The 13476-nt window shown below is 47.0% G+C and overlaps 1 protein-coding gene across 2 annotated transcripts in view; it reads right to left on the reverse strand.

The window, feature by feature from the left end:
* Window positions 1-13476, reverse strand: part of LOC140714193 (tolloid-like protein 2) — a 105065-nt gene that overhangs the window by 17239 nt on the left and 74350 nt on the right. For both annotated transcript variants that reach the window (XM_073025102.1, XM_073025101.1), the window contains 4 exons: window positions 9016-9118; window positions 5642-5758; window positions 4709-4854; window positions 1713-1908 (listed from right to left, as the gene is read on the reverse strand). In XM_073025102.1, the coding sequence (XP_072881203.1) occupies window positions 1713-1908; window positions 4709-4854; window positions 5642-5758; window positions 9016-9118 (562 nt within the window). The remainder of the gene's footprint in view (window positions 1-1712; window positions 1909-4708; window positions 4855-5641; window positions 5759-9015; window positions 9119-13476) is intronic.

The following is a 13476-nucleotide window of genomic DNA, read 5'->3' on the forward strand; positions in this document are numbered from 1 at the left end:
GCCTCAGTAAAGCAGCCAGCATCTGACAATAACTAATTACCAAACAGTAACGTGCAGTTTGCTTTCCTAAATATTATTCTTTGACGAATCACTAGGATACCCACCACACACGGCATCTTAGAGCTCTGCACTCTCTAGATCAGGGTTTCTCAAACGGGGTTCCATGAGAGGTCGCTAAGGCTTCTGCGAGAGATCATGATGGTGCTAGTGCTCGCCATGGTGGGCAGTGACTGAGCAACCCTGTTAGCAATCTCAGCCCAGTACGGCAGTGCGCAGTAGGAACGTGCATGGCTGAGGGACCAAAACACTTGACATAAAAACATGTGAGGATGTGAAGAGGCCTCAGAGGATGTAGGCAAACTGGGTGGACGTGGCAGATGGAGAATAATGTCAAGTCATTTACTTTGATGGAAATAGCAGAATTGTTGAGTACCTGTGAAATGTTGAGAGACTTGTACGAACTTACACACTTGATTTGAAGCTTCGTCAAAGGTGAAGGGTGGCACAATAGCGTTGTGGTTAGCACAACACTTTACGGTACCAGCGCCAAGGGTTCAATTCCCACCGGTGTCTGTAAAGAGTTTGTACTTTCTCCCCATGACCGCGTGTGTTTCCTCTGGGTGCTCCAGTTTCCTCCCTCAGTCCAAAGATGTACCAGTCAGTAAGTTAAGTGGTCATTGTCCCGTGATTAGCCTATTAAACTGGGGAATTGCTGGGCGGCACAGCTCAAAGGGCCGAAAGGCTCCTCGATGTATGTCAATAATAAATTAATTAATACGCGGTTATTGTGTAAAATTAAAGCTCTTGATGTAGGAGCTAATGCTTAATGTGGACAAAAATGAGCTGTTTAACATGCAAAAGTATAAAAAGCAGTTAGCAAGACAAATGATAAGTTGGCCCTTCTTGTTCCTTTCCATGCTTTGTGGAGCATTAAGCAGCATTTTTGCTGTTTCCGGAGCATTTTGGACTGCTTTTTACGAGGCCAAGTTGCTAGCTTGACACTCAACCTAGCACGGATGGAAAGCGTGCAAGAGGCTGGCTGGATTCGAACTCGCGACCTTTTGCCTCCAAGTCCAGTGCTGATGCCACTACACCACTGGCCGGCTACGTTTACTGCAATAAAGTGTAATTGCAAGAATGAAATGTCTCATATAGACACTTCACATGAAGTATTTTTGCAATTGCAGTGTCTTCAGCTAAAACAAGAAAAATGCACTTGCAAAAGAGACAGGGAAACAAAGATTTATCTGTCAGGATCTTGAGATAAAACATGTAATAGACACTTTAGCCCAAGGTGTTGTGCCTACACATGGTCCATACCTTTCAATTCCCTGTACATTCACGTCTATCTAAGAGCCTTTTAAATGCCTCTATCATATTTGATCTCCCCCCCCTCCCCCCCCCCATTAGACTGTTATTATCCTCTGTTTAAGCTCTTTAGCCCTGGTTACCACACCCTGCTATCACGGGCACCCTGTGCAATACTACCATCAATTCTTATCTGGACGGTGTGAATGTGCACCTTTTATTATGTAATATTTTGGTAATTCTTGCACTACCATCTTATCACTGTGAACTTGGAAATCTTGCTCTGTTTATTTTTGTAGCATATAGAATTTTACACGTCTTGTACTGTACAGCTACCACAAGACAACAAATCTCACAACATTGGTAATAAGCCTGATGCTGATAGCACAACCAATCAAACCCACCCTTGAAAAAGTCTGCAGCGAATCCAGCCTTGTTGATTGAATTATCTGACGAAAACCTCATCCAGAGTTTGTTGGAGGTGGATTTGATATCATTGGGTTTAATGTAACCACAGAAGAGGCCAATGAGGGGTGCAGCTGGGCCGTCACCATCACGGATCTCCAGGAAGTCATATGCACAGGTGTCGTGCCGCTCCATCTGGAAAAGACAGACGTTGGAGAGGGAGGCGTTTGTGCAGAGAACCAGCTAGGATCCCAGCGGCACATAGATTTTCCCAGTGAAGGCTACAGAGAACTCATTCGCCTTTAGCTCCACACACGCCCCGGTACTGATGGCCCTACTCACCGGGGACTGCACTGTTCTTGGGCTGCCCTGTGTCCAAGGGAGTAGATTCACAGTGGGACAACCACACTCCATTCCATCAGAAATGGTTCAGGACAAGAGGCCCATGCCTGAGGACTCCTTTCCTATCAGGGGCAGTGCTGACGTTTTATACTTATGACTGTGAGGCCAAGCAGAGTTTAAGTTTGCTGATGACACCGCTATCATTGGCCAAATCGAAGGCTGTGACAAATCAGCATATAGGAGGGAGATTGAAGATCTGGCTGAATGGTGCCATAACGGTAACAATGTCAACAAAACCAAAGAGCTGATTACTAACTAGAAGAAGAAACCAGAGATCCATGAACCATTCCTCAAAGGACCAGAGGTAGAGAGGGTCAGCAGCTTTAAATTCCTTGGTGTTATCATTTCAGAGGAACTGTCCTGGGACCAGCACGTAAGGGGCATTACAAAGATGCCACAGCAGTGCCTCTACTTTCTTAGAAGTTTGCAAAGTTTTGGCTTGTCATCTAAAATTTTCACAAACTTCAATAGATGCGTGGTGGAGAGCATACTGATTGGTTGCAAAGGGGACCTGAAAGGCAGAATTTTCACTCAGAGGACAGTGGGTATATGGAAAGAGCTGTCAGCGGAAAGTGATAGAGCTGCGTACAGTTACAATCTTTAAATGACATTTGGATAGGTACACGAATAGGAAAGGTTTAGAGGGCAAGGGCCAAATGCATGCAAATAGATAGCTGGGCCAAAGGGCTTGTTTCCATGTTGTATAGCTCTTGGAATCCTTTTTCTTGTGTTCAAACTGCTTGTCATCTTGAAACTGTTTTGCAGCTTCCTCATAATTTATCCTCTAAGTCTCACAGGCAAATAATGACATATTATGGACTGTTTCCTCAACATAAATAGCTGGGGCCTAAGCACTGATTGCTATGGTAATCCAGTAGTCACTGTCTCCACTCATTCTTATTTTCTGTTTCCTATCTGCCAACAGATTTTCAGCCTGTCCTAACACTCCCCCTGCGATCAGGCTTTCAATTTTCACAAAGGTGTTTATACAGAACTTTAGCAGAAGCAGTCTGAAAATCCAAGCAGACAACTCCCACTCATCACCAGATACCTCTTCAGGAAACTCCAGTAGGCTTTTGCAACATAGTCTCCTTTTGGGTTAGGGGGGAGGGAGGGAAGGGGAGGGGAGAGGGAGAGGGTGAGAGAGAGAGAGAGGGAGAGGGAGAGGGAGAGGGGAGAGAGGGAGAGGGGAGAGAGAGAGAGGGAGGGAGGGAGAGGGAGAGAGAGGGGGAGAGAGGGAGAGGGGGAGAGGGGGAGAGGGAGGGAGAGGGGAGAGAGAGAGAGGGGAGAGGGAGGGAGGGAGAAAAGAAACACTGGAAGGCCTCTTTAAGAATGGTGAATCGCTTCTACAGAATGGTTCTTTTAGAGTGAGGTGTTCCTTTCTCACCAGCTACTGTGCAGACCACATGGGAAGCTCTTGGTCCAACAATGGCTTTGTTTAACGAATTAGAATTCAAGGGACTAAATTACAATTTCTCTTGCTCAAAGACAACCAACACAGGTGCACCCTAAGGATATTTATTTAACCCACTGCTCCCTCTACACTCATGACTCTGTGTCTAGGTACAGCTTAACTGCCATCTATAAATTCGCCGATGACACGGCTGTTGGCAGAATCTCAGATGATGATGATGATAAGGTGTATGGGACTGACATAGTGGAGCTGGCTGAATGGTGTATGTCCGTAAGACCAAGGAACTGACTATAGACTTCAGGAAGGGGAAGTCAGGAGAACACACATTTCTAACTGAGGGGGTCAGTGCTGGAAAGGGTGAGCAGCTTCAAGTTGCCGAGTGTCAACATCTCAAAGGCCCGACATATTGATGCAGTTACAAAGGCACACCAGTGGTTATACATCGCTAGGAGTTTGAGGAGATTTGGTAGGTCACCAAAGACTCCAGCAAATTTCTACAGATGTAGAGTGAAGTGCATTCTGACTGGTTGTATCATCGCCTGGTACGAAGGTTCCAATGCACAGGATCGAAAAACTCGAGAGGACTGCAGACTCAGCCAGCTCCGTCATGGGCTCTAGCCTTCCCACCATCAAGGGCATTTTAAAAAGACAGTGCCTCAGCAAAGCGGCATCCATCATTAAGGTACACCCCTCCCTAAATCAAGACATGCCCTCTTCTCATTACTACCATCCGAGAGGAAGCACACACGTTTTAGGAGCAGCTTCCCCTCTGAATGGTCCATCAATACTAACTCACTATTTTTCTCTCTTTTTCCACTATATATTTTTATTATTGTAACCATAGTGATTTTATCTATTGCACTGTACAGCTGCCAAACAACAAATTTCACGATGTATGTCAGTGATGACATGATTCTGATTCGATTGTTGTCCAGTCAGTTTGTACCAACTTAAATTTCACCGCATTCTCCTCAGTTGCTACCAATGTTTACTGATGGATCCATATCTTTGTTGAACACTGAACAGGGCTGTCAGATCCGGTGAGCGCATGGGGTTTCGAGAGCACGCCAGACAGGTGATCGAGATAACAGATCCATCGGCCGAGGTCAGTCCGCAGAGGGTGACCCTGGTGCGGTGAGGGTGAATCTCTATGGTCAACAATTACGGGAGCAGACTTACCTCAAAGGCCTGGAAGACCAGGCCCACCTGGAAATGCTTGGGGATAGTGATTATCCAGATGCACTCCTTGGAAGGCCGGTAGTCATCAGGGTAGTTGGGAGACTGAATCTGGCCAGCGTCCTTGTGGAGTTCTCCTCCACAGATCGCTGGAACACAAGAGAAGGTCAAACCTGCCAGGCTCCTCATGAAACATCATTTAGAGACTCTTGGAAATAAACTACTTGTATTAATACAGTACTTTTAACTATGAAATGTTGTAAAATGTTTACTGGCAGGATGGCTTTGATATTGGCTTATTATTGTCACATGTACCAAGATATAATGGAAAAACTTGTTTTTAACAGATCAAATCGTTACACAGTGCTTTGAGCTAGAGAAAGGTAAAACAATATTAATGCAGAATAAAGTGTAAAAGCTACTGAAAGTGTGCAGTACAGGTGTATGATGAAGTGCACGATTGTAATGAAATAAACTGTGAGGCCAAGAGGCCATCTTATTATACAAGTCTGATAAGAGTTGTCCTTAAGCCTGATGATACCTGCCTTCAGGCGATTTGTATCTTCCGCCCAATGGGAGAGGGGTGAAGAGAGAACGTTTGACACAGACCCCAGGGGTGTAGGCAGAGTTAGCTATCCCTGTGTCCTGGAGGCAGTGGAAGGTTCCTCTAGGCTGACTTTCTGGTAATTTTCCAGGAGTATGTCTCTGCCCGATTATTGCTGGAGAAAGGACAGGTGTCCACAGGAGGCATGGAGAGAGGTGTTCTGGGACATGTTGGGCCCTGCAGACTTCTTAGATAATAATGGGAGTCATTCTCTGGGATTATTTAGTCTGGGATTATTATTATTATCTCTGGTGTTTTTATTGTAGCACTGCAGTAATGTAGAATTTGAAATGAATGTATATTTGTTAAAAGAAAAAGCAGGTGGTCCACACCTTCATAAACAGCGGAGAATCCCCGGCCTACCCAGTTACTGCTGCTGTGGAATTCGACCCAGAGCCGACTGTCGCTGGACACGATGGGTTCCGGGATCCTTCCACCACAGAACCTGCCTGGGAGAGGAGACAAAAGCAAACTCAGTCGAGGCAAGGTCCCAGAGCTGCAGACCCTGGCTGCTCTTCAGAAGGAACTGCTCGGTGGTACAGTTCCCATCAGCCATGCCAAACAACAGCGACCGCTCTCTAGCCCCCAATCAGCCTCTGGGAGAGGTGACCACATCCCGTCTCTCCCACACCAGAAGACCACAAACAGCAAGGCTCTCCCCGGGATAGGAATGGCCTGTGTCTGGAATGAAGGCACTGCACCTTGTTGGGGCAAAAGCCTGGAGATCTGGGGCCCTCCCTTCCACAAGAACATGGGATTCCGGCCCCAAGTCCTGTCGCTCAGGCCGGGTTGTGGCACACAGTCGACTCCCTGGCACTGCCAGGGGCAGTGGGCACAGCACAGGGCACAGTGTTATCTCGGCACCTTCGGAGGTACTCTCGGCTCTGACAGCTTGACGAGGGGCAATGCCCCCTCGCACACCCACTGTCCAGAGTGAGTCTGCCGACCAACTGGTTAGCTCCTGTCACTGAAAGGGATCAGCGAGACTAAACCCCCCACCTTGCTCACTCCCTCCACGGGTTCAAAAGCTGACTTTAACCTCAGCTGCAATGCATCCCGCATCCCGGCATCTCCACCCTGGGAAGGCCCACCTTCTCCCGGGCTCCCCTCTAACTCCAGAGGGTAACATGGGGGGGGAGAAGAGAAGACTCTTCTGTTGACAGATACTGGTTCTGTGAGATGCCTAGTCAGTGCCCCCGCCTCACGACGCCTCGCCTGCAGTCTGGCCAACCGGGCACCCAGGGTGCTGGGATTGGGAGTGCCCTGCTCCAAGGCTGATGGAGGCAGAGACGCACGTTTAAGTACCTGTATCAGCACCTGAGTCACTGAGGCACAGTGGGCTGTGGACCGGTAAATGGGATGGGTGAAGATGGGTGGGTGATGGGACAGTGAGCCGAGGAGAGGAGCCTGTTCCCATCAGAACCAGCCAGTGTGGTGAGGATTGGAGACGGGGAGACTAGCACTGCTGAGTTATCTCAGTACCGACAGCCCCAGTAATAGCAGCCACAGAGGCTTGGACAGGCAGCCCGCAGAGAGGTGTGAGTGAGTGTCAGTCTGGACTGACTCGCTGGCTGAGTGAGCGTGAGTGTGTGTTGGGGGGGAGGGTAGCAGAGGCACTGTGTGGACACAGAGGGATACGGTCTGGGGATCGAGTGTGAGGGCAGAGGGACATAGTGTGATGCACTGAGTGAAGTCGGCAGTGGATTGGATGCCAGCGAGAATGAGTTCTCTGCCATTGAGCACATGAGAGGCTGTCACACATAACTGTGGGACTGTAGGTTGTTGGTTTAGACCTCTGCAGCTGTCCCTTGCACAGTTTCTGCTGCAACATAGGTCGCCATTTGACCCATCAAGTCCGTGCTGGCTCACTGCAACTCCTATCGTCCCATTCGCTGTCACTTCCCTTCAAATTCGTTTGGTATCTGCAGCCCCCTTCAAACCATCAGGGGCAATGAACAGCAGCCAATTAACCCATCCACAAGGAAGAGATTTCCAAGGACGTTGCCTGGATTGGGGAGCATGCCTTATGAGAATAGGCTGAGTGAACTCGGCCTTTTCTTCTTGGAGCGATGGAGGATGAGAGGTGACCTGATAGAGGTGTATAAGATGATGAGAGGCATTGATTGTATAGATAGCCAGAGGCTCTTTTTCCAGGGCTGAAATGGCTAACACAAGGAGGCATAGTTTTAAGGTGCTTGAAAGTAGGTACAGGGGGATGTCAGGGGTAAGCTTTTCACACAGAGAGTGGTGGGCGCATGGTGACGGTGGTGAAGGCGGATACAACAGTCTTTTAATAGACTCTTAGATAGGTACTTGAAGCTTAGAAAAACAGAGGGCTATGCACTAGGGAAATTCTAGGCAGTCTCTAGAGTAGGTTACATGGTCGGCACAACATTGTGGGCTGAAGGGCCTGTAATGTGGTGTAGATTTCTATGCTCGATGTTCACGCATCTTTGGAATGTGGGATAAATCCAGAAAATGAGGATGAAAGCCACACAGGAGAACGTGCCGACAGCGTTGAGTTGTGAACCCATGTCTCTAGCTCTCCAGCTGTGCCCACTGCGCCTCTCAGTGGTGAGGAGAGGGTGGAGCACGCTCTTCATCTGTAGACTGTGTGAATTCACCCTGCAGGACCAACATTCCCCCTCACCATGCTCAACAGCCGTGGGGGTTTCCCACCCATTCCCAGCTTGTGACACTTCTACCAGCCCTTGGCCAGTTCTAGACAACACTTCACTTGGGTTGTATCCCAGGGACCGACTTAAACTGTGCAGTAACACTCTCTGCTGATGATCCAATCAATCAATAAAATTGTTTCCAAGCACAGGTTCTGCCTGAGCATCAACCACAAGCACATCAACGAGACCTCACACTGCAATGCCCGTTTCTACAGCCCCGTCTGCACCACCGAGACCAAGCGACACTATGGTGAGATCAGCCCTCTCTACTGGTGCCTGGGCAGCTGTGCACCCATGGCTGGTTGCTGCGTGGGTAAGAACAGCCAGCATTCTGTGCCAGGCACCCAGGGCAGAGCACCAGGATTGGGTGCAGCATTTGGGGAAGCACTGACCAGCTACAGCACTGCTGAGGGTGGGGTAGTGGTGGTGGTGACCAGTGGGGTACTGCTGGGCACACTGCTGTTTGTCATCTGTTCCAACGACTCGGATGACAATACAGTTAACATGGTAAGTAAGTAAGTTAGCAGATGACACCACAAGTTGGAAGTACAGCAACACAGTGAAGAGGGTTATCCAAGATGAGAACAGGATCCAGATGAACTGGTGATGTGGGCCAAGGAATGGCAGACGGAATTTTACTCAGCTAAGAGCAAGGTGTACACAATAAATAGCAGGGGTCCTGTAGAGTGTTGTAGAACACGGACCGAGGAGTACAGGTAGATGGTTCCCTGGAAGTGGAGGTGCAGGTGGACAGGGCGGTGAAGAAAGTGTTGGGCATACTAGCTTTGAACAGTCAGGAGACCAAGTACAGTGGTTGGGTCGTCATATTACAGCTGAGTATGATATTGTTGAGACCGCACTGTGTAGAGTTCTGGAAGGGAAGGAACATCGAACTCCAACACAAAGCACACCTTCAACAGGGACAAACCAAAGAACATGGCTAACAGCTCAGGTGTAACAGGTAACATAAAGAGAGAACACACAAGGAAAAAGGTTGAGCTGGTCAAAGCCAGCATAAGAATTCGTACCCAGGAGTGGCGCTTTCCTCGAGTACCCATTCCGTACCTCAATGTAATCGTACCAGCAGAGACGGCTCTTAAACAGGTCCATAGTGGTGAAGTTTAAAATGATCTGTAAAACATGGAGCACTTTGTTTAAACCTTGCACACACCTCCACCTCCTGAGATCCCAACTCTGTTGTCTACTGTCTGATAACGTTAACTTACTGTGTCATAGCACTGCTGTTACCTGTGGCTTCGTGGTGTGGAAGGAGTACTGGTAACATGGCTCACCTCCAGCCCACTGTCGCTTCAGCAAGTGCCAAGGCAGATGGGCCCACCCTCTCCCCAGGAGCAAGGCAAGGCAGCACCGCAGCATGGTAGGGCACTCAGCCCTCAAGTCTCTGCAAGAGCAATCCCACTCCCTCCTAAAATCCACACAACTTCCTTCGCAGATAGTTACCTCATCTTGGGTGGCATAGTAGAACAGTTTACAGCATCAGCAACCCAGGTTCAATTCCTGCAGCTATCTGTCAGGAGTTTGTATGCTTTCCCTGTGCCCGTGTGGGTTTCCTACCACAGTCCAAAGATGAACTGGTTGGTAGGTTAATGAGCCATTGTCAATTGCCCTGTAATTAGGCTAGGGTTAAATCGGGGGCTGCTGGGCCCTCACTGGGTTCAGAAATCGTTCCTCAGATCACTTTTGGTGATTTTGTTAAACACCTTCACCCTACATCTCCTGGTTCTCGACTCATCTGCCAATAGGAACAGCTTCTCTCCATCTGCACTATCTATACCCTTTCTGATTCTAAATAAATCCACATAACCTCCTGTGCTCCACTAAGAGCAGTCCCAGCTTCTCCAGCCACGAACGATCCCTCATTTTGTAAAGTCTCCTGCACCCTCCCCATAGTCTTCATATTGTTATAGACCTGGTGGGAGTAGTTTAAATTGGCATCATGGTAAACACAGACCATGTAGGCCAAGAGGCCTGTTCTTATGCTGTACTATTATTTATTTTATCTTCCCCAAATAGTGGCTTTCCTTTCTTCCTCATTATCTATGGGTCTATTTATAAAGCTCAATATTATTTATGCTTTCTGAACAATCTGTCCAAGCACTTTCAACAGACCCTGCACATTTATCCCCAAATACCTCCATACGATGCTTTCTATAATGATTCATTTCACTTCTACCATAATGTATCTCTTCATATAACACCTGCCACTTGTCCACTCATTCCATTGGCTTCTCCGCATCTCCCTGCCATGATCTCTTCAGTTCACCATACCTTTGTGTTTTGTGTTATCTGGAGCTTGGATATTGTGCCCCACACACTGAAGTCAAAATCAATAGTGGAATTTAAGAAAAACAGCAGACAGAGAAACAGAGTTAACATTTGGCTCAATGATTCTTCATCAGTATTGTAATTACAAAGAGGGAGGTGAGTTTTTGGCCTCAGACTATTCGAGAAACATTGGGCCAAAGGGCCTACTGCTCTGTGGTGCTGTTCTATGTTAATACCTAAAGTAAGCTCAAGGAAGTTCACCTTAGCTTCTGACTGAACAGACTACAACCCTTGGACCTCAACTATGAAATCACAATTCCAGCTACCTGACTTTTCTGTTTATATCTGCACCGGTCACTCAGGATTATTCATAACTGACATTAATATTTTTCCTCTCCTGCAAACACTGCCTGTTCTGCTGGGCAGTCCCAGCACGTTCTTCTGTTGCAGATCTCCAGTACTTGCTGTGATCTGCATCTGACTTCCTATTGATCCTTTAAGTATTCTGTGTCTGACAGCACCAGCTGTGATCAGTATCTGGACACCTTTGATTTCCAACCTATCACAGATAAATTCTCTGTGCTCTCTATCCCTCTCTACAACTAGAATATAATTTACAATTCTGACAAAGAGTCGTTGACCTGAAATGTTCTTCTCTCTTCAGAGATGACACTTTGTGGCAGACCATACAGGAAATTTATAAGAAAACACTCTTAACAAATTCCATTCCAGCTAAGTGCTTAGTACTGTGGAGGTCCCATTCTATACTAAGAGAGTTAAAAACCCCTACTATAACCAGATATTTTTGCAACTCTCTGCAGTCTCCCTACACACTTATTTCTCTATTTCCTATCCACTGGGCTTCAAATTCCCTTAGCGGACTATAGTACAATCGCAGTAACAACCTCTCTGAACTTTCTGAATTCAGGTGGACTCTGATTAAAATTTGCCAGTGTGACATGCTTTGCTCTGTTTTGCTCACTGGCTCTCCATGCAGCTCCCCTGCTGTGTTTTTCTTGTGACCCCACGACACTTGCTGACTTGGCTTATTTTGCAAGAATGCTGGCTCCCTCACTGGGCCAGAAGCACACGGATCAGGAAGGCTTCTGTGAGACCCCACCTCATGCTCCAACTGTTACCCCACACAAACCATAAGCTGCGGGAAGGAAGTTCAGATCTGTTGTTTAGCAGTCAGGTGTGATGTGGTGAAAATGATCACAGTGGTCAGATTTCCAGTTTTTCCCATCACCAGCCAATGATCAAGTAGGCCATTTAGTGACAGAGAGGTCTCCAAGTCCTCACTCCATTAATAAAGAACTTCCCTCTTCAGAAACATTCCAAAACCTAATCCCGGAAGTCCAGTGAGGAAGAAAGTAATAAAGAATGAACCTGAAATGTTCAAATATGTGGGAGATAAAGTTTAACATAGAACATTGCTAAGTTCAATATTTAGCTTGGAAGTACAAGGTGAGGAACTACAAACTCGAGAGCCTGGTTCTATAAGGGATAGACAATCTGGTGGTAAATGTGCATGAATTGTTTCAAGAGGCAGGGCAGGTTGAGATCGGGGTTTAAAAGCACATCGGACTCCAGGCTGGATTAACCATCTTAACATGCCGATTATTCCACAAGAGGAGCACTGTGTCTAGTCTGGAACCACACTTCAGGAATGATGAGAATGCTTTGGAGAGGCTGACGAAGCTTAACAAAATGATCCTGGGGGTGAGGTTATGTGGAAAAGCTTGGATTGTTCTCCTTGGAACACAAGACCACAAGGAGATTTGCTGGAGATTTTTAAAACCCTGAAGGGTACAGACAGCGTAGAGTGAGACATATATGTCTGTTCACAACCAAGTCCACTCCAAAGTTGAGGGAAGGTACAGAGTGGAGGAACAGCATCTTAGTATCTTAGTAGATACCATCTTAGTAGTTTCCAATTGATGACATGAACACAGATTCTGGTACCCACATCTATAAGATCATTCTCTTTTTCCTCTGATCTTATTATTTTCCCCTCCCTACCCTCTCCATCTGCCCGTGACCCACACATTTCTCCTTCCCTTACCTCACCTCCATCCTTTAATTCCATGGTCCACTGTCCTCTTCTTCCATCTTCTCAGCACTTTGTCATGTCCACCTCCCAGCAACTGATATCATCCCTACTCTCTCCCCTGCTCCATCTGCTTATCACCACATCCACCCATTAGCATGAGCTCCATTCTTTCCACTTTTTAAAAAAATCCTGGCTACCTCCCCACTTTCTTTCCAGTTCTTAACAAGGTTCGCAATCCGAAACATCGACTGCTCATTTCCCTTGATAGATGCTGCCTGACCTAGTGAGTTTTTCCAGCTATTTATTTATTTGTCTATTTACTGAGATACTGCACAGAATAGGCCCTTCCAGCCACACTTCCCAGCAATCCCCCAATACTAATCCTGCCTAATCACGGGACAATTTGCAATGTCCAATTAAGCTATCAACTGGTAGGTCTTTGGATTACGGGAGGAAACCGGAACACCCGGAGGAAGCCCACGCGGTCACGGGGAGAACGTACCAACTCCTTACAGGCAGCGTGGGTACCGTAAAGCATTGTGCTAACCACTATGCTACTGTGTCGACCCACGCTGCTGAGAGAGAAAATGTTCTTCTTGGTGGAGGAGTCACTAACCAAAGCAGATAGAATGAACGTGATTGGGAAAAGGTGAAAAGAATGATGGAAGGAGGGATTTTAGTCTGCAGAAGACACTTAAGATCTGGAACGCACTGCTGTTGGGGAGTGGAGAGGAGATTCAGTATTGGCGTTTATGTCCTCTTTAGCCCACAGGCAAGACCCTGAAGACCGATGAGTAGCCAAATTTGTTCCATTGTTCATGAGGGAAATAGGGATATTCCTGGATCAGAGGTAAAGAAGCTCTTGGAGACAATTTTTAGAGACAGGATTTATGGGCATTTTAAAAATGGCCTAATTAGGGACAGTCAGCATGGCTTTGTGTAGGGCAAGTCACATCTTACTAATTTGGTTAAGTTTTTCCAAAGAGGTGAAGAAGATAATTGATGGAGGTGGAGCCATGGATGATGTCTATAAGGAGTTCAGTATGGTGCTTGACAAGGGATTCACCGTGACATGGTAATTTGGATTCAGAACTGGCTTGCCCATAGAAAGCAGAGTATAATGGTTGATGGATCTCTGTGGCTATTAGTG

This window comes from Hemitrygon akajei, chromosome 21 (assembly GCF_048418815.1).
Source record: "Hemitrygon akajei chromosome 21, sHemAka1.3, whole genome shotgun sequence".
In the NCBI taxonomy this organism is placed as follows: domain Eukaryota; kingdom Metazoa; phylum Chordata; class Chondrichthyes; order Myliobatiformes; family Dasyatidae; genus Hemitrygon; species Hemitrygon akajei.